General features: G+C 49.5%; 5 protein-coding genes across 5 annotated transcripts in view; 3 read left to right on the plus strand and 2 right to left on the minus strand.

Moving 5' to 3' along the window:
• Positions 1 to 323: 323 nt before the first annotated feature.
• On the minus strand, positions 324 to 3,430 carry Pmar_PMAR023211 (conserved hypothetical protein). The gene is made up of 16 exons (XM_002771237.1): positions 3,248 to 3,430; positions 3,043 to 3,185; positions 2,819 to 2,998; positions 2,563 to 2,650; positions 2,458 to 2,519; positions 2,265 to 2,413; positions 2,094 to 2,218; positions 1,867 to 2,051; positions 1,708 to 1,824; positions 1,528 to 1,633; positions 1,414 to 1,484; positions 1,283 to 1,371; positions 1,171 to 1,234; positions 994 to 1,120; positions 669 to 941; positions 324 to 616 (listed from the first exon to the last, which is right to left on the minus strand). Exons 1-16 carry the CDS (start codon positions 3,381 to 3,383, stop codon positions 414 to 416), a joined length of 2,118 nt encoding a protein of 705 aa, XP_002771283.1. The 5' UTR covers positions 3,384 to 3,430; the 3' UTR covers positions 324 to 413.
• A 700-nt stretch (positions 3,431 to 4,130) lies between these two features.
• Pmar_PMAR023212 (Membrane steroid-binding protein, putative) lies at positions 4,131 to 4,829 on the minus strand (the record flags this gene model as incomplete). The annotated part of the gene is made up of 4 exons (XM_002771238.1): positions 4,131 to 4,247; positions 4,297 to 4,357; positions 4,543 to 4,676; positions 4,734 to 4,829. The coding sequence occupies 4 exons, from the start codon at positions 4,827 to 4,829 to the stop codon at positions 4,131 to 4,133; spliced, it is 408 nt and encodes a 135-aa protein (XP_002771284.1).
• Positions 4,830 to 5,660: 831 nt separating this feature from the next.
• Pmar_PMAR023213 (AP-1 complex subunit gamma-1, putative) lies at positions 5,661 to 10,496 on the plus strand (the record flags this gene model as incomplete). Its single annotated transcript, XM_002771239.1, has 24 exons — positions 5,661 to 5,722; positions 5,768 to 5,863; positions 5,913 to 6,000; positions 6,202 to 6,307; positions 6,359 to 6,499; positions 6,547 to 6,707; positions 6,753 to 6,891; positions 7,027 to 7,247; positions 7,298 to 7,382; positions 7,567 to 7,679; positions 7,757 to 7,926; positions 8,108 to 8,189; positions 8,237 to 8,341; positions 8,392 to 8,484; positions 8,535 to 8,593; positions 8,642 to 8,794; positions 8,843 to 9,005; positions 9,130 to 9,313; positions 9,362 to 9,548; positions 9,594 to 9,754; positions 9,808 to 9,956; positions 10,010 to 10,183; positions 10,230 to 10,347; positions 10,393 to 10,496. 24 exons carry the CDS (start codon positions 5,661 to 5,663, stop codon positions 10,491 to 10,493), a joined length of 3,111 nt encoding a protein of 1,036 aa, XP_002771285.1. The 3' UTR covers positions 10,494 to 10,496.
• A 2,389-nt stretch (positions 10,497 to 12,885) lies between these two features.
• On the plus strand, positions 12,886 to 13,601 carry Pmar_PMAR023214 (Protein hesB, putative; the record flags this gene model as incomplete). Its single annotated transcript, XM_002771240.1, has 5 exons — positions 12,886 to 13,074; positions 13,124 to 13,206; positions 13,258 to 13,354; positions 13,425 to 13,490; positions 13,536 to 13,601. The coding sequence occupies 5 exons, from the start codon at positions 12,886 to 12,888 to the stop codon at positions 13,599 to 13,601; spliced, it is 501 nt and encodes a 166-aa protein (XP_002771286.1).
• Positions 13,602 to 15,090: 1,489 nt separating this feature from the next.
• The window catches only part of Pmar_PMAR023215 (hypothetical protein), a gene marked incomplete at its 3' end in the record, with an annotated part of 2,427 nt that continues 300 nt past the window's right edge, over positions 15,091 to 17,217 (plus strand). The window contains exon 1 of the mRNA XM_002771241.1: positions 15,091 to 15,883. Within this exon, the coding sequence (XP_002771287.1) occupies positions 15,100 to 15,883 (784 nt within the window). The 5' untranslated portion in view covers positions 15,091 to 15,099. The remainder of the gene's footprint in view (positions 15,884 to 17,217) is intronic.

A 17,217-nucleotide genomic window follows, 5' to 3' on the forward strand; every position in this document is an offset into this window, starting at 1 on the left:
GTAAGAGCAATGAGGAATTCGGGTATCTGCGTCGATTTGAACGGCCTGGAGAAAGGGAATTTGTGTCTTGAAAGTTCACTACACCTTTTCCCGTGCAAGTTGGACAAGTGAGCAGACAAGAATGATGGCTGTGAAATAGCGAGTGGTGTGAGAGTCTCAGAGTGAGACTCTCTTTTAGACACGATACAAGCTCCTCGATGTCTACACTTGTAGATTTGGCGCGTTATTGTATTCTAGGGATGACCGGTTGGGTTCACTCTCCCCAGCGTGTACTGAACACAAACAAACAGCACACTTGAACGGACTGCTGCAGTGCAGAGCCCCCGTAACTGGGCCATTGCTTGCCTCTCGAAACTATAGTGGTGGTAATAGTGCTAGTAGCAGTAACGATAAACAGTCAACTCCGCTGCTGGTCATTGTTGATGATGCTTCTCTCTCACCATCTCCATCATCTGCGTAACCCAATCAGAAGGGGCCACCATCAAGTCCAGAAAAGGTGCGCTGGCTCGAGGGTTGGGCGAGTCCACAGGAGCGGGGAAAAGCTCCCTCAATGGGTGGAAGCGGAAACTCGAGCTCTTGCCGATGCGCAGCAACAAGTCAGGTTTCAAGTACCCCTCTGAAAGATAACACACCAACTGCATGAGATCTACAGCATCGTGTTAACCTACGTTCAAACCATCTTCGCATAGCTTCCCGTGTGAAAGGCCCCTGAACTGTATCCGATAAATCTTTATAGTACCAGCCACGCTCCGGAGCTGGGGCGAGCTTTGGACGTTGCGGACTCGACGGGGGAGTAACCACCATAGGAGCAGGAGGAGGAACCGGAGGAGTTGCCGCGGCCACCGGAGACAACCGTTTGGTGGTGGCGGTGGTGTTCGGCTCCGAGAGGGTTTCGGTGCCCTTAGGGGACAACTCACCTCTAGCACTAGGATGCTTACCACCTGGATGGCGCCCATCAGAGGTACTATACTTAACCTAACCATGCCAACCTACTCTTTTTATCCGCTCTATCACCGCCATAGGCAGCGCGTTGTTCCGGAGTTAGATCCTCGAGATCAACCTCCCCTCTCAATAGTGCACTAAACAGCCCTCTACGACGCTCCTCCTCAGCCGAGACCTCCTATAACCACCCAAACATAACCTACTCTTCACAAGCGTTTGTAGCATTACATCGTTCATGCTATCGTGACCACCGTTACTCTCGCTATCGTCTTGGGAACCCGGTTGAGGGGATCTGCGGAACCAAGAACTTCAACCAAGTCTTGTACCGAAACTCTCTCACTTTCCTGGCGCACGATAAGCCTTCGAGGCCGCTGGAGCCGATGGCCCATCCAATGCCGTCGCTAGTGCTCGAGGAGAGCTCGGTACGTCCTGAGACCGGAATGAGGCAAGAGTGCAACTAAACGTGATTACATGGAATGCAGCAGAAGGCTTCCATGATGCCGAGTAAAGCTCATTGAATTCATGACGACATATCAAACGACCTAAGGGTGACACTATAGTGGGAGACCCGCGAGAGGCGACTACCATTATAGGAGTAGATATCAATCTTGTTATCAACCCGCATTCGAGGCCAGGTGGTGGCTGTGGAGAAGTGACGACCATCAGGTGCCCACGTGCTTATCACTGGGCACTGAGAATTACTAATGCACGGCAACAACAGCAACGACGAGGAGGAGGAGGAGGGGTTCACGTATATGTTCCTACTTCGGCCCGGAGACTCCCTACAACCTTGCATTCAGCCATATCCCAGAAGTCCATCTCGCCGGCCATATTACCAAACCCACCCACTACAGCATATCGCCCATAACGATTCCAGCAGACCTAAGGTACTATTCAAGATAGGAGACCGCCTCCCCTCCTTACAGTGTTGCGCTTCGCTTTACCCATACCGTGTACAACATCAAGATGCCGTTGACCAGCCGAGCCATTCTCAGTGCCTCCCGAATCCGATGCACTGTCCTTTATACTAGCCGTACTCAGTAGAGTCGTCTCAGGAGGGATCGGACCCGCAATGAGGATGAACTCCTCCTCTGCCTCATCAGCTTTACCTATTCCACACCTCCTTCACTACACCAATGCCTCTGTGCTACCGATTTTCCCCTTCCGTGCGTTCCCTGGACACCATCCTATATCATGTATAGGGGACTTGCATGCGACCCTCGACACGACGTTATTGACCATGTCGAATAGATACAGCATGTTAGTGCCATAATACCTACCACATACAACCACATAGGTACTCCCAACGTACACCAGCTTACGTGCTCTTCCCGGCCTCGTCCACGTCCAAGCTGAGGAGGCCAAGAAGCTTAGTCCCCGAGGCGTTCCAGTAGAGGGTAATGTCATCGCCCTCCGGGAAGCTGTATGACAAAACGAATTTCTGAGGATCGCTCAGCATCGAGACGTGAACCTAAACTCCCATCAGCCCTACTATCTTGTATATTACCAACCTACCGCCGGGCGCCTCTCCTTTCCTCTGGACACCACACAAGCCACCTTGGGCTCGCTCTCGACCTCTGCAACAAGACGATACGATCACACAAGCCGCAAACTACCCACCACGCCCCGAGGGGGACAGCTCGATCTGCTGTATACCCGGAATCGTCTGCTCGTTGGTTGTTGCCTTCGTCGAGTTCAATACTTGCAGCTGAAATAATACTACGACTAGACCTCAGGGTGAGGAACTATGCACAGGTGTTAGTGGCAATGCGAAAATTGTAAGGAGATTACTGTTGGTCTCTGTACAGTTTTACCCCGAATCGCGAGTAAATTCCGAGATGAGCTGATGAAAGCGAACATATATTCCACTACTTACAATGTCAGCGTCGGGGAGTATCCGCACGCAATAGGCTTCATCATCAGTCCACTTCATTGCTGGCCATAGATGCTTATTCATCCTCTTCATGCGGCTCTCGACTGCTTTGCATCGACCCGCAACACTCCACAAGGCTAGATTCGGTAACTCACGCTTAGCGTCGTACCTCTCGAACGTAACCTAATCTACACCTTAGATGATCTCGAGCATCGCTCCGTTGCTACCATATAACTGGACAGAGGAGAAAAGTAAAAATATTTGAAGCCCTTGGAATTGGGCGTGGCCACCATAACGATATCTTTGTAGTCTTTGGTTACATCGTATACAGTGATACCGTTCTCGTTGTTCATACAAGCACAGAGCGTGCCTAAAAACAACACGTGTGGGAATCGAACCCGAGACCTCACGGATGGTAGCCGGCAGTGTTACCATCTGCGTTCCAATGGAAACCTTCCGCATTGGTGACATGAGATCCCTCTAATGTTGTGAGCTTCTTCAGCGACTTATCGACGAGATCGAAGCGGTATATTTCAACGCCGTTCTTGCAGACCGCAGCAATATCCATTTTAGCAGTCCGGGTTCGATAAAACGCTCACAAAATTAACAAGGACTAACAGGAACAACGATACTCGCATGAATTTCAGAAATATACTCCCCCCCCGGAATCGAACTTGGGACCTTGAAAACTAACCTACTCGCAACTCAACCAACACCATCAAAGCCAAGTAAATTGCCAAGCCCTGCCATCATGAAAATACGCCGCCCGATATACTGGGTCCTCTGGTTACTACTGCAACAAGCCCAGTCTACCTCTATAGGGAGCTCACTGAGGCCAACCACATCGAGTGAAGCGAAAGCAACCAGCGTGGAACCCTATCGAGCTGAGAAATACACATTGTAAGGATGGTGAGGGGAGGGATATCGAGGAATCAACAACTACGGCGAACAAATTCCCCCACATATATTCATCGATCAAGTGCAGTCGAACAGTAAGATAAGTGTGAACCTTTCCTTGTAGTAGCCGAACCCTCTCCATTGAAAGGGCGTAGTACGACTACACTACCTTGGCCCAGCATCACCACAACAGTCGTATGAAGGAGGCCGACTTCCCCTCAGCATAGGACGAACTAAGCTCTCCAGCACTTGGCTCGGTTCTTACTAACCAGTCGAGTATGTCTCAACCTTTCCATCATAAACCAACAAGCATACCACTCGCAGTACAGAGGAGCACCATATAACCACCATCATTGAGATCACTATGAACGACAATACACCAGTATTCGGCAATGTACTGAAACAAGGCTTGAAGAGCTCACTTAGCCGCTGTTTTCTTAGCAGCAGCTTCTTTTCTGTTCTTCTCAAGAATCGCTGCTTTTTCCGCAGCCTTGGCCTTCTCGATTTCCTCTATCTCGATCCAATCCTGTTTGTCCTACCATAAAAATCATAGATACCATCCCCCCACCAAATCACACCCTCACCTCAGCCTCAAGGTCCCTGCCATCCGTAATATATTCCTCAACATAGCCAACTACAGGGTATCTGAAAGCAAGCACTATAGGGATCATCGAGGAACCTATAATGTTCCCTGATGGAGCTCATTTTGAATTTTCCACGTATGGCTAGGACCACATTCTTCAATCAGTTTCCCACGTAAATGTATAAGGAACATTTCCCCCATAAGGACATTTCTCAGAGGTAAATAGATCCCTGCTGGGCCCAAGTACTTGTCATGGAAATGCTTAACCCAAGAGAGCAGGGTTTTCCTATACTGCGGCTTCTCCTTCTGGATCGCATCCCAATCTGTGCGATTGGCATCTTCGGCCTTCAACGAGAGCAGGCACATGGACACGGTGCAATCCTGATGGAAAAACCGTAAAATAGCTTCTCCATATCATCATCATCATCGCCATCCTACCTTGCCAGCCCAGATCTTGGCATAGTGCTCGCCAGGGACACCCAGCATAGGGCTCTTGGTCACATCATAGACCTTCCCCTTCAGGCCCATGTACATTTTTTCTCCTCATTATTACGACCATCGAAGCGCTGCAACGCGGCTATGGAATATACCAGTCGGCCTTGGGAGTCCTTATAGGGTTCGGGAATAGCAACGGGCGTTTGCTCCCGAGTAAGGTACCTAGGGAAATTCAATTTACTATGTTCTTTTGGTGAAACAAAATTTTTGTTGAAATATGGTAGTCCATACGCCTACTACCACTACTCTACTCACACCTCCAGCCTGCTCTATATAGGGAGCTCGACCGCTAAAGCAAGGTGAAAAATATTCCGGAAAAATTCCAAAGGGACGCGAAAAAAAGGTGCGAAAAGAGCCTTGTATGTTTCTCCCATATATTACCACACAAGTACTGCACCAAATACGCTCACAAAGGCTATCCAATACGGTAGAGAGGAACTGTAGTAAAGCATGGTAGAATAGAAACAACGCTGACTGTATACACTCCGAAGTTACAAATCTTGCTAATCTTGCTCATCTTGCATTTACTCAACGGTCCAAATCAGCAGTCGGACCATATTATATCTACTACGGGTAATCGGTCTAGCTCAAACGTGTCTAAGAGTGGAGTTGCATTGTATCTCAGATGTAACACAGAAATCTATTTTTCTGTTTTTGCATTGGGACTCAATTTTCTGCACATTGTCATCGTCAAGGGTTGGGGGCTAGTGCGGCTTGAAAGGTTTTTCCATACTCACAGCTTTGCATCTGGCTTGGTTTTTGATACATCTTAGCGGTACTTTCAGTAGCGAACATCCGCGTTGTTAGTTCTCTGCAGCGAACGAGCAGCAGCTTCCATTGCAGAGAGATTGACCTTACCTTTATTCGATCATGTCAGGAGGCCATCTGTCCAAGGATTTTTTCGAGCTCATAAAGGCCATCGGGGAGAGCAAGTAAAAGCTCCATTTTAAGTACGTTGACCAATGGTGGTGTCTCAGGTCGAAGCAGGAAGAGGACAAAATCATACAAGGGGAAGTGCAAGTGTTAAAGCGAAAACTCTTGGAGCCCAATATTCCTTCCAAAAAAATGAAGGAGTAACTTCTTGAATTTTCTTTCCCTTCTGGGGTCCACCGAATCGGCTAGGTATATGATACGAGCTGTTTATGTGGAAATGCTCGGGCACGATGCTTCTTTTGCCTACATACACGCTGTCAAGTTGGCTCAGGATAAGGTAGGGAGATGGTCGCTTACTGAGCTCAGTACTAGTGTTGGAATATATTTTCGCTCTCCTCAGCTGAGCTCGGGAAATCGTACAAGTTTGCATACGAAATAGTGTAAAAGTGGACAGAAACTCACAGGAATTTCCCAAAAATTTCCTCTATATTTTTATATGGTCGCCGAATGTGCGTATTTTCCCACCCACACTGTTTAGAACGTATACAGTAAGAAAGTTGGGTACATGGCTTCGTCCCTGTTCCTCAATGGTGATGACGAGTTGATGCTATTGTTGATCAACACCATGCAGCGGGACCTCGGCAGTAGGTCGATACATAGAACTTCACCATGTGGAGTATCTCCCACTGTGAAAGGTTCCAACTTCCTAGAGACCTGTGCAGCTCTGTCGGCCGTCACCCAGGTGGTGAACGCTGAGATGATCCCAGCAATATTGCCTTTGGTTACCAAACTTCTTACACATTCCCAAGATGCTGTGCGGAAGAAGGCCATCATCTGTACACACAGTTCACTCTAGAGTTTCATCGGATTAGCACCTTGTCAGGTATTCAACACTTCTTCAGACTGTCGCCGGACTCTGTAGTTGATGATGTCCAGCAGGATGTGCGTAGAGCTCTGTGTGATCCTGATCCGGCAGTTATGGGGGCTAGTTTGAATCTGCTGCGGGACATCATTCGCAGTGATCCTGACTCCTGCAAGGACTTGGTAGTAATGTTCAATGTCATTGAAAGGCAGATTTAGGATGTTCAGGTACCCTCGCTGGTGAATATTCTGAAGCAAATAATCGAGCATAGACTGCCGAGAGATTTTGACTACCATCGTATGCCGGCGCCTTGGCTGCAAGTTAATTTGGTGAATCTTATGGGAATGCTGGGAGAAGGAGATCAAGGTAAGTGGTTAATGCTGATATCTATCTAGCTGGTATCTAGCCGAGAAATTTGGTGTAGTGGTTGACATCGATGTTGTCTCATCTAAGCACCCTGGTTCAATCCCTGCATGTGTTACTTGCATATGCTCCTCTCAGATGTAAGTGCCCAAGTATACGACATAATACAGGAGACCATGCGCCGTGCCGACACCGGTGTCAACGCTGGGTATAGTGTTGTCTACGAGTGCGTCAAATGCGCGGCTAAGCTGTACCCCAGCCACACCCTTCTAGAACAGAGTGCTGCCTCTATATCAAAGTTCCTACAGAGTGACAGTCACAACCTCAAGTACCTTGGAGTCACCGGACTGGCGATGATCGTGAGATGTGATCACACAGCGGACGGCGGCTGACTTGTCCTTTTTCGCAGATTAAAGTGAACCCAGACTATGCGAGGGAGCATCAGCTGAAGGTTGTAGAATGCCTGGAGGATCCTGACGAAACTCTCAAGAGACGTAGTGTAGGGAATAGTATACTTTTGAGGCTTGTTGGAGTCGTAGGGAATCGAAATAGTTCCGAGGGGTCTCTATTATGACTATTTCCCGATTATGGGTATAGAAAATAATTTTCTATAATTATTCTTATTCGGATTATCCTATAGAGCGTAGTAGATTGTCGAACGTGTGTGTCGATGTGAAGGTACATTGGATCTGCTTTACCGTATGGCCAACACAGCTAACGTCATTGTGGTGTGTGCTAAGATGCTGCAAAACCTCCGATGCTCCCATGATGTCCATCTACGCAGAGATCTGGTAAGGACGTGGGTAGTAGTACTCATAGGCTCATGCTGCTCAGCTGTTATTCGTGTTTATCCAGGATTATCACTCAGGTCCGGAAAGTTGGCTCCCTAGCAGACAGATATTCACCATCGAATCAATGGTATGCCGAGACCATTAACCAGGTGTTCAAGTTGGCCCCTTCCTTGGTGCCTCCTTCTATGCCCAACTCCCTTATGCGTTTGGTCGCAGAGAGTGGCGAGGACGACCCTGAGTTTAGAGTGTAGGTCATCGCTCTTATGATCGTGTCGATGGTGATTGACACCAACACGTCCGGAAAATATGCACATAGTCATCTATATGAGGGAATTCTTGTTGGTTTCGGCACCAACTCGTGTGTGAATTTTCATGTGGTGGAGCGACTCCTGCACGCAGCTGAGGGAAGCCGACGTATATTCTTTCAGATGGGCCGTTAACACCTACGTGAAGATGATTGCTGATAACTCTGACAGTTTGCCCGATGTCCTCGTGAGGATCGCGGCTTGGGTACTACAGAGAACTTGAGTGACACTTTCATAAACAAGGTCGTGTAGGTGTTGGGCGAATACGGTTGTATGTGCACATTGAGTGGTTACACCACTGATGACATCATCGACATTCTGGTGAGCCAAGCAGTGGATCGGCCTACGTTCACCGAGGTAGGCTATTGCGCCAAAGGGTCATGGTGATGGGGCGTCCTCACTGGTAGGCCAGAGTCACTCGAGGTTATCTTTTCTCGGCGATGATGAAGTTACTCAGTCAGGAGCAACAGCAAACTGCCTCGACGCCCTCCGTGGACACAGTAGGATGCTGGCTTCGGTCTGACCCCAGTGGGCCTATTTCCAGTTGTAGGTGCGACGAGCCCTACGGAAGTACAGTACCGACCCGGACATGTACCAGAGGAGTCTCGAGTAGTGGTCTTAGTTGAAGGATATGCTATTGCTTATAGTCGGGTTTAGGTACCTCAAAATCCTCGACGGCTCGCCGGACCTGCTGCCGTCGGCCTTCCCCTACGACGAGACCAACTACGAGCAATCGGACTCCTTAATCGACATATCTTTATCATTCCTCGACGGTGTGGTAGATAGAGCCATAATGGAGGGGATGAAAGAGTGAGCCCTGGTGTGAAGCTGTGGGTGTATGTAGCTGCCTTTGTGAAGATACGATCGGCCTAGTGCTATGGCCTATGCTGTCGAGGCATCGGCGTCGTCGTCCTCGTATGAAGAACGTCATCGTGCTCTCTCTGGTCTCAACTTCACGCCTTATAGCGCACCTACCATGCCGTCCCAAGGGGCAGTGTCTCAGCCTAGTAGTAGTACCACAGTAGGAGGAGGAGGAGGAGGACAGACAGCGCAGTCTAGCTCGGAAGCGTGGCGAGACTCCCCTATGGTAATGAAATGTAGATCTTCACAATGGTGTGGTATCAAAAATGTCGTGCTACTCTCAGAATAAGCCGCCAGTGTCCAGTCCTTACCAGTCCGGTTCTACCCAGCCCCCGGCCCCAGCAGGTGGTCTTCGAGTGAATGCCCCGAAGAAGTGGGGCCCTCAAGGCTTCAATGCTCGAAAACCCGCGGAGGCGATCGCCTCCGCCGCCGCCCCAGCAGCAGCATCATCGACTTTCCAACAGCCGAGTACTACCGCCTCGAGGAGCCTTCTCAAAAGACTTGGTGTGACATCAGGTCCCGCGCCTCCTTCAAGGACACCGCCCGCCCTGGCTACTGTCTCTACTTATCCTACTCCGGATGAGTTACGCCGTAGGGCAGCTCAAGAGAAGATGGCTGGCGCGTTGTTTGCTGGCATTGGTACTAATGATGGTAGTACTAATACGGCTACACGGCGGCAACCGATAGCTGGGCCGAGATCACTGTGGGCTGATTCGGACCGATCGCTTTCTATATGTGATGTTGTCAGGGTTGGCCAGCCGGGCTATTCTCGGCCTAAGGCTGGGTCGGTAGCAGATGGGAAGTCGGCAGCACCCAAGGCGCCTCCACCGCCGCCCACTAAGGCTGTTGACTTATTGGACCTGTTCGGATCACCTACTGCAGAGGAGTCTCATCGAGAGTCTGCTGAGGGTAGGTGGCCACTTCTAGTCCTGGCGAGTTGGACTCGAGTTTTCCTTCAGCAGAGGCTGTGGCAATGCCCGTGCCCCTCACTACCTCGTCGTTGGATATTCTATCATCCAACGATGACGATATGCTAGGGAGTGCAGCCCCTTCATCGGCCCCTTCTCTGGTACCTGTTCACCGTAGTGTTCAGCAGCCATCAAAGCAGGAGGTAGTATCGAGAGCGGCTCAGTAGTTGTCTTGGGGAGTACTCCGGTGGTTTAGTTCAATCTGTTGGAGCAGTCCCCGGGCTCGTATGGTTCCATCGAGGCCCAACAGCCCCAGGTGGAGGAAGAGGAGGAGGTGAAGTTGAGGCCTCTGGATATCACTACTGAGCAGTTGGGTGGAGAGTGGCAGAAGCTTCAGGACTCATGCGAGATACAGCTGTCATTCTCCCACGTGAGACTAGCTTCGCTCCGCTGTTGTGGAAGTTATTTTTCCCTAGGTACCGGAAGTGTCCAGCAGATTGACAGACGACGTCGGCTTCCATCTGGTTGAAGTCATTGGCGACGAGAGGATCTTTGCTGCTACAACGCCTTCTGGGGAGATGGTCTTCGCCCACTGTAAGATTGCCGGCACTGGTCAGTTCACCGTTATGGAAATTTCAGGTCGAGAAAGTGCCTTGCAGTCGGACTTAATTTTAGTAGCATCATCGTCGGCAGCTGGGTGCTTAGCTCAAGAGCTCATCGAGAGGGCCACGTCTGAATAGATGTACTGTGTTTATTGATAAGGTTTCCTGATACGATGAAGTATTGGTGTGGTACGAGTTTCAATTGGTGATCTATGTTCGGTTATTTAGGCTTGCTATTCCCTGCGATCATCATATCGCACGCTTCGTATGTTGAGGTCTGCTCATGCTGATCGCTCATCATCGTCATTACTATCCTCCCGCTATCCCGCATCTATTGGCCTCATTTCTCCTTCTTCTTCTGAGTCGGTTTCAACAGCCGGGGTGGCTGCCAGCATTCAGACAAGTGACAATGGTTGTTGCCTCGAGAACAGCAGTAGCAGTGGTAATAGTCCTACCGCTGGGATGGCCGTGCTGGGCCCAGATATAAGAGGTGATGCTGGTATACGCAAGCTGGCGTCGTCGCTCACGAAGTTGCCCTTGGGGGAAAATGGACGTATGCGAGTGAGGCGCATGATTGGGCAGGTGGGAGTCAATAGGCTCGTGTTGTGTTGATGATGTCAGTGCTGCTTGGGTTCTTAGGAAATGCGTAAACACCCAGAGTTGAGGCCGATAGTTAGATCCATGGGGAAATTGAAGAGTGCGAGTAATTCGTCTCTCATTGAGATGTGTATTCTCACCAACACTCTGGATGAGGCCAGGATGATTTCTCGGGAGTATTTAGCTCGGAAGGTTGGCAGGCCGAACAAAAGGGCATCTTCTGTGGTTGCTTTGGCTTCCCCCTATAGTCGAACAACCGAAGCCGAAAACTGTGGGCTTACTCTGATCGAACGTTTGTTTGCTGATACACTGTCCCATGGGGCTTGCGAAGAGGCTGCGGAAGATCTGTGTTCCTCCTCATCCTCCTCTCCTTTGAATGATGAGAGCAGCACTGCCACCACTGGCTGTACTACAGCTGCCTCTACTACCACTGATTCTAGTGTCTCGTGTGGTACTAGTATAGTGCTGCTGCCTGAAGACTCCTTTCATCATGGAGTTGATCAAAGCTCGTTGTCGAGACTGTCGTCATCCTATACCCCGTTAGTAAGTGTGGACAATTCCGACATTCCCTCGTCGACTGAGTTATTGTCTACCAACGGTAGTAGTAGTAGTGGCGATAACAACAACATTGAGGATCTCCCTCATCCTATTGCCCCTACTGAACTCAACCCCTATCAAGACCGGCAAAAGCAGAAGCTGAAGCCCGGAAGTGATCAACCGGCCTCCCCGCCTTGAAGATGATAAGAGTATAAAGTTATCTAAATGCAGTATGAAAGTGTATCTCCTGTGTTCCTCTCGAGCAGCCTTTATCGCTTGCGTTGTAATAGTAACGGTTGAGGCGATTGGGCTAGATAAACATCTTCTCGTAGTGTGTGTGCATCTATGCGGGTACTACGGGTGCGGGTAAATGTCCAGTCAAGGGGAGTTCGGCGGGGGAAGTCTCCAGTCTTGAATCATCGTTTCCAGCCTCTTTTTTTCAGTACAGTGATAGCTGTAGTCGATAGGATTCTGAACCAGAGCTCTCATTGTAGGTCTCATCCGTAGGATTTAGCATCCACAATGGCGCATAGTGATGCTCTTACACAACTTGGAGATATCCAGCAACGCTCGAGCACTTGCATAGCTATTCCCACGGCTGATACAGTACCATCATATCCTCATCTTCCAGCGACTAGATGACAGAACAAGCTCGGTGTATTGCTTGGAGTAGTGTTTATATGTGGCTGCTATCCTCTGGGAGCAGGAGTTCACCCGCATCCCACTCCTTTGCCTCCATTTCCGCCTTCTTCTGACACTTGTGAACCATTTATGCTTGAAGGCAATAATCGAATTGAGCTCAGAAGGATGCCCTACCTACTGCACCCTTACCACAGCTGGCAGCGACACAACGACGATCACCTCCATGCTTAGTGCAATGCAGAAAATTATTGCGAGCACTCTGCGGCGGACTCTACGCTATTGCGTTGCCAGCACGCTGCAGGGATCGGCACTCAGGAAACATACATCTCAGATCAGTCAGTGATATAAAACGGCGCGAACCCGCTTCCGGCAATCAGGCACAATACACGTTACGCCCACAGAGAAGCAACTGGAGTTTTTGTACGTAGCATCCCTGCTCCTGTCGCCGCTTAACAGTGGCATGTGTCAAGTAATCCTGAAGACGCATTCTAACTCGAACGTTTTACGCATGTCTGCCGTAGACGCTTGGGCCGAATATCTGGGCGTGCGCTACTTGCGCCGGAAAAGGCTGAGTGCTAGGATTGACCTTGCTCTTCGATGTTGCTAGGACTTCCAGAAGATACGTATCGTCCATCGACAACCGATGATCGGCTTCTCCAACAACTCAGTCGATACGAGCCGTGGGCAATCAGTAGCGCTACCGACCAGGTAAAGTGTAATTCTTTTACCAAGTTACTTGTTTTCCCCTTACCGTATGCTACCATCACTCTCCACTACACTTGGACGGTCCCTTTTCCGACCTCTAGCCGTCCGAGCTTCTTCACGATTCTTGCCTCCAGCAGTAGCGCAGTCCCAACGATGGTTCGCGGAAGCAGCGGCGGCCTCATTCAAAGCTGCAGTATCGGAGAACGGGAACGTCACATTGCAGCCCGCTGGCGTTGAGGTAGCCTCTCCTGCATAACAGATTGTGGTACCACAGACGCTTCTCTCAGCACATAATCGATGTTAGCAAAAAGCGTAATATCCCTTTAGCGCTCCGACTCACTGTCGATTCCGGCGGATGCGGCGGCTTCCAGTACGCTCACGTGGTGCTTTCCTCACGGATTGTATGAGACCGTCCACCTAGGTACTACTTCGATCTCGTCCCTGCCGACACGGCTACTCCGACAGACAATAAGGTAGAGGCGGACGATGGATCTGTCGTGATGTTAGTAGATGCACTGGTAATACCCGAGGGGAGAATACTCTGTTTGGTGGTGCCCTCGTGTTGTCTTTGCATGGTTGCGTTTTCAGTCCGAGTCCTACCTCGATCATTGCAAAGTCGACTATGTTGAGGAGATGATTGGTTCCAGGTTTGTGGTAATATATAGGTCTTCGCCTACGGTCTCATATTTGGTTTTTTAGGTCAGCGAGAACGTCTTGGCCGAATCCAAGTGCTCTTGTGGTTCGAGCTTCAATGTCGGCTTCTGAAAGGCGTTCGTTCATTCAGCTGTTGACCGCACTTCTGCTGTATTACTATCGAGCGTATCATTCAGTGCACCAATTTTTACACTCTACCGAGCTGAAAAATCATCAAAAGCGCTTTGAGTTGAAGATGAGTGTAATTAACAAGTGACGATGAGAGCCTGCTGAGTAACCTCTCGCCTTCCAACCCAACAGCCCACATAGGAGCTGAGCACAGGTCTTACATCTCGTGTTTGCACTGGGAGCAGGCTTGTTTATCTCCCTCGACGTATATACATGCCGGACATTCATATATTTTTTGGTTGTTATGATCATCTGGTGGCTCAACTGTACAACACGATAAATGCACACGATACGTTCAAAGCTAAACACCCCGGGGCAGAAGTTCCGTCGGTTGGGTTAAACTTTGGTGTGGATGAGTAGCCGTTCAGACTGATGGCTCCAGCCTGTCTAATTTTACGAAATTGACAGACATCGAATGCCTTGTTCGAATATTTGATCCGTCGTAGATCGTCCCCACGATGCTGTGACCATCTTCGTGATCGCCGTCAGTATTTTTCTGAGTTACCCGTAGTTTACAAAACCGCCTGGCCTGACCTCATAGTCGAGACACAATCAGAAGTTACCATCTCTCTGTGGTGCAGTAGTCAATTCTACGTATATGCATGCTTCTGTTCGTGCGAACCCCACGTCACACTGTAGTTCCTATGCCTTGCGACTCTACACTGTAACCTGTAGAACTGAGAAGGTCACATTGTGTCCTATTCCACGGGGAGTTTTGCTTGCGTCGTGATGCAATCCGACAACTACTTATTCGTCCAACGGCAAAGCGCTCCTCTACAGAGCGGCAATTTGCACAACCATAGAACGGGCGATTTGCCGTTTGTATAATCAAACTCGCTTAATTTCGCGGTATATTGCTGCTTTACATAGTAACCACCTTTACAGTTTCCTAAACTACAAATGAGCAAACGATAGCCATCCAGGCTTACATCGTTATGAAGTGAACCTTGGGCTTTGCTTTTCTGGACATCAGCAACTGTGTTCTTTCTCATTAGCACAACAGCATGAGTAGCAGGGAATGTACCTTCCGGGAAATTGCATTTCCTTGTTTTTTTTCGTGATGCGATGCTTGGCAACTGGGAGGAGCTCTCAATTCCCGACCACGGGGTTCGTTCGCCCTTCATCCTTCCTCATGAACTGAGATACATTTGAGAATGCACCTTGGCAGAATATTATCAGAAACCCATTTTCGCGAGCACAACCAATTGTCCCCTCGTGATCATCGAAGCTAGACCATTGTGCGACAATGTCCTGCTTTGTCCCCTCTCGCTTTCCAGACTACAGAAAACTGAGAATCTGGCGGGTGAGTTGATTCCGCTTGCAGGGTTGAAGCGGTGGAACGATTATCGTCCCTCGAGGTAATCGCTTCGATAAGCGGAAGTGGTTGTCGCAAAATTCAGCGTGGTTAATTGCCGCCGCTCTGGAGTTGTTTCTGTTCCTCATGTTTCGTCTCCTGATCTGCACCGCCCTGGCCGTCATAACCGTCCGAAGTAGGACAGTTCTGGAGGGTGTGAATGAAAGGTTCATGAACGGTCATGACACCGATGACCTGACGGCCGCTGGAATCATTCTTCACCATTTCAGCCATGCTCATGCTGTAGCGGTCGGAGAACCCTGGAGACCCTATACAGCCGAGGAGTGCGCGGAGCACGATTACGATGGCTGTGATACGACCGGAGATCGTGCTTGTACTCTCATCATCAATAACCAGACAAGGAATGACGATGATGGGAGTATTCCAGTCTACTCGACTGCTGTCGGTGGTATAATCTTCAACCCGCAGAAATCGACGATGATGTGCGCATACTCACAGGATGGCGGTACCGATGACCGTTACAATCGTGGCTGTGGATGCCATCATGGTGATACTGCCTGTGAGCAACGTCACACGAACAATTCCTGTGTCCTCGATGCCAAGGCCGGTGTTGAAGACTACGACGTTTGCTGGTGGGGACCTAATGATTTGAAGCACATGCTGGAACGTCAAGAGCGCGTCTACAACGAAGTGGTTCTCGACACGACGCCGTGGCTCAACAATCTTCCCGGCAGCATTGAGGCATTCTTCTATGTCAAGGATGCGGAGAAGCTTAATGACACCGTCGATGCATACCACACTTTCCGCGATTATTATCCTGATGCGTGTGTCCCCTTGCTGGAGATGGATATCCACGCAAACGAATCTCCCTTCTCATACAGCTCTTATGTCAACGACGGTAAGACCCAGTGTAAGTCCACTGTTGAGTACCAATCACCTTCTGGAGAGGATTCATCTCCCCCGAGTGGCACTACGAAGGCACCGTCTTCAGCTGACAGTATCAGTACATCTCTACCTCTTGTTGTGATTGCCAGTATTATAAGTACATTGTTGTATTAATCGATTGTTACTGTTCCTTTACTTTCCACTTTCTTGCGATTCACCCCACCAAGCTCTGACGAGCCCGTTGAGGGCTGTGTCGAGGTAATCTCGTAAGCGGATGTGATGGCTCCCTGCTTCAGCCAAGACCTTTTCATCCTTACTGCCCACAATATTGTGTTGCAGTGCGATTTCGAGTCGACCATTACGCCTGTAAGTTAATCATAATTACAAGGCATGGCCGTGATGGAGCATCTAATCGTAGAACATGTTACAATAGCGTTAGTACAGCTACGTGAAGCTGACGAAGGGCCTTCTGAGCACTTTGAAAGTGGGGTCACTCAAGTTGTAGAGATAGCTTGTCATACGGAAAACTGTTTAACTTACCGATCATGAAAGCTCAACATCCCCTCGGAACCAACGCGCTATGTGAAAGAATCATAAGAGATAGTCGAGATCATCCGCAGAATAGGGGCCGCTATGCCATTGGATGAGGACTTGGAGAGTGTTCGCCGAGAAGATACTCTAAGATATCAACAGCCCTCACTACGAAGAATAACTTTTCAGTTTACCCCGAGGATACTAGCCGGACGGGTGCTTGAAGGAGGGTACCACCCCCATTCAAGCATCCGTCCGTCTTTGCCGTCGGGTCCAATGACGGTGCCAGCACCGACGCCACTGCTCCATCCTGCGGTCAAGTCGAGAATAACGATGGTAAGTGCAGTTGGTAGTAAGCGGAGGGAGTCACTCCGCATTGTGCTCGCCACTCCGGTGTCGACGGCATTAACAACAAATTTTAAACGCCAGGCATTCTCTATAATGTCTGAAGGGATGGGACGGTATTATGGGCAGTAAGTAGAACTTACTAAGTACTCTCGGAAAGCAACCCCAAGAGGGCAACGAGTCGTGGCCAACAAAGATAACGATGGTGCTGAGGAGATCAATCCTGCTGCAGCTATAGGTTGAGTCCCTCAGAATAATCTGTGACCTGGGAAGCTTCCCGAGAATCAAAGCTCAATGGGAGACCAGTGTCGAAGGTTAACGTGTTACAGTAACACCGCTACTGAGAGTGAGCCGACACGGTAACTAGCAGAGGAACTCACGCAACATTTCTGATTCGAAACAGGAGAATCCCAAAAAAGGTAGAGAGCTATAGCTTCTATTAATCCAACATCAGCGAACCTTTGACTGCATCTCTATCGCCAT

Source organism: Perkinsus marinus (genome assembly GCF_000006405.1).
Source record: "Perkinsus marinus ATCC 50983 genomic scaffold scf_1104296963186, whole genome shotgun sequence".
NCBI lineage: Eukaryota > Perkinsozoa > Perkinsida > Perkinsidae > Perkinsus > Perkinsus marinus.